The 2,344-nt window shown below is 58.9% G+C and overlaps 1 protein-coding gene across 1 annotated transcript in view; it reads left to right on the forward strand.

The window, feature by feature from the left end:
- Positions 1-728: 728 nt before the first annotated feature.
- The window catches only part of LOC104470015 (mitochondrial antiviral-signaling protein-like), a 4,228-nt gene continuing 2,612 nt past the window's right edge, over positions 729-2,344 (forward strand). The window contains 4 exon segments of the mRNA XM_010084785.1: positions 729-845; positions 966-1,140; positions 1,639-1,754; positions 2,162-2,290. Of these exon segments, the coding sequence (XP_010083087.1) occupies positions 729-845; positions 966-1,140; positions 1,639-1,754; positions 2,162-2,290 (537 nt within the window).

Here is a 2,344-nt window from a genome sequence, read left to right on the forward strand (position 1 = left end):
CTCTGAGAGAAATGGAGTTGTGGTGGTTTTTCCTTTCGTTACCCATCGGCGAGAAGCTGCATGGCCCAAAACCTAAAGCAGGATCCCAGCCTCGGCCTGCTGTGACCCTGCGCCACTCGTGTTGTGAGACCTGCAGCTGGGATCCCCGGCGGTATATACGGAAATACAGGCTGGGCAGTCGCAGAAGGGAACGAGCTTTGTGAAAGCAAAAGTGGAGAGCTGATCTTTAACCTGGGTGGTTTTTCCTTTGCATGTTTTCCGAACAGGATTTCCTCCTGGGACAATCCATGCCAAGGGGCCAGGCTCCTACAGAAAAGCCCAGTCTCCTATAGAAAGCCCAGGCTCCTATAGGAAAGCCCAGGCTCCTATAGGAAAGCCCAGGCTCCTATAGGAAAGCCCAGGCTCCTATAGGAAAGCCCAGGCTCCTATAGGAAAGCCCAGGCTCCTATAGGAAAGCCCAGGCTCCTATAGGAAAGCCCAGGCTCCTATAGGAAAGCCCAGGCTCCTATAGGAAAGCCCAGGCTCCTATAGGAAAGCCCAGGCTCCTATAGGAAAGCCCAGGCTCCTATAGAAAAGCCCAGTCTCCTACAGAAAAGCCCAAGCTCCTACAGAAAAGCCCCGGCTCCTATAGAAAAGCCCAAGCTCCTATAGAAAACCCAAGCTCCTGTAGAAAAGCCCAGCGTCACCAGCAGTCCTCTTCTCTCTCTCTCAGCAGGTGCTGAGCCAGGATGGGTTTTGCCGAAGAGAAAGTGTACGACTACATTCTGAAAAACCTCCGGAATTTCAAGAACATCCGTGTGGCGTCGCTGGCCGATTCCCTGAGGTGCCTGACCGACGCTGACAGAGTAATTCCCTGCTTTCCCAAGTCCTGCCAGGCTCCTTCCCCAACGTATAGCTCAGGCAGCGTACAGCTGCCTTACCTTTAAACCAGACCCCCTCTTAGATGCTCTGTGTGTTTTATTTAGGATGAACTTTACTCCCGGGAGGAGATGCGGGGGAGCCAGGCGACGGCCTATAGGTTTTACCAGCACCTGAAGTGCCGGCAGGGCTGGGTGCCGGATCTCATCGACGCTCTGCGCCAGAACAACGCGGGGCACCTGGCCGATGAGCTGCAGCACGTCTATGACACCTGGCAAACCCGTATGTCACCTCGTTGTCCTTGTGTGCTGCCCCAGGGGGTCTGGTGGAGATGGGGACCCCTGAACCATGTGTCCTGGTGTCTGCCGAGCAACTGGCCTCTCCCAGCCCCGGCTTCCCAGGGGTCTGGGGTGTCTGTGACCATCCCCAGGGATGTCCCTCACCCTGGTGACATGCCTGGGGATGGTGGGGTCCTTGTTCGAAGCTGCTCGGGTTGGCGGTGGGCTGGGTTTCCCTTCCCGGGGGGAAATGGAAAGGTGAATGAAGGGGTGCTGCAGGCTTGGCTGATGTGGGTACAAGAGCGGGGCAGGCAAGGGGCTGCCTCAGCCCCGCGCTCATCCTTCTTGGCTTTTCCCATGACGTCCTCGCTTACGAAATGCCTTGGCTCCTCCAGGTCCCCCAGCTGCCTCGTCCTCTCCTGCAGCCAGCGATGCTCGTCCCGCTGTCCCTTCCATTGGTGCCCAGACGCCGTCCCAAGGGCCAATCCTGGCTCCGGCTGAGCCATCATGCCAAGACCTGCCTGCCGGTGGCTGGCCGGGGGCTGTCCACCTCTCCCGCCCAGTGCTGTCACCACCACGAGCACAGACCTGGATGCCCGGGCCCCAGTGCAGGAATCGGTGAGCAAGGCACACGTCAGACGGGGACACCAAGGTCCCTTTTGGAGCAGAGCGTTGGTGGTGTGGGGTGTGAGGAGCCCGTGCAGGGCTGGGCTCATTGAGGGACACCCCAAGCAGCCTCTTGTTGCTGATCTCTGCTGCGTGCTTGCTGCATCTGGCACCTTACAGCCCACGTATGGCCCTATAAGTGCTCCCATCTCCTGCGTCCCCTCCACAGAGGGGAGCATAGGGTCTGCTCCGTTAATCTGGGCTCCCTGATGCCCTGCAGACATCCTGCGAGCTGTGTGTGGGGTGTCAAGGACAGACCCTCTCATCGCCAGGCTCATGTGGGCCATGGGGTCGAAGTTTGGGGCACCCCAGTGGTCCCAGACCCCCTCATCCAATTTTAACAGCTCATTTCCTTCCAGCTCCCCAAAAACCTGGAGCAAGACAGTCCCCGGCCACCTCCACCTGGGAGCGCGGTCTGTGATGAAGCAAGTGATGGGCACGGCAAAGAGGAGCATCTCCCGCACCCCATCGAGGCTGTCCAGATGGCAGTGACGACCCCCGGGGCAGCCAGCGCAGCCGTGACATCAGATGTACTCGCCCAG

The sequence above is a fragment of the Pterocles gutturalis genome, unplaced genomic scaffold (genome assembly GCF_000699245.1).
Source record: "Pterocles gutturalis isolate BGI_N339 unplaced genomic scaffold, ASM69924v1 scaffold13150, whole genome shotgun sequence".
NCBI classification, from domain to species: domain Eukaryota; kingdom Metazoa; phylum Chordata; class Aves; order Pterocliformes; family Pteroclidae; genus Pterocles; species Pterocles gutturalis.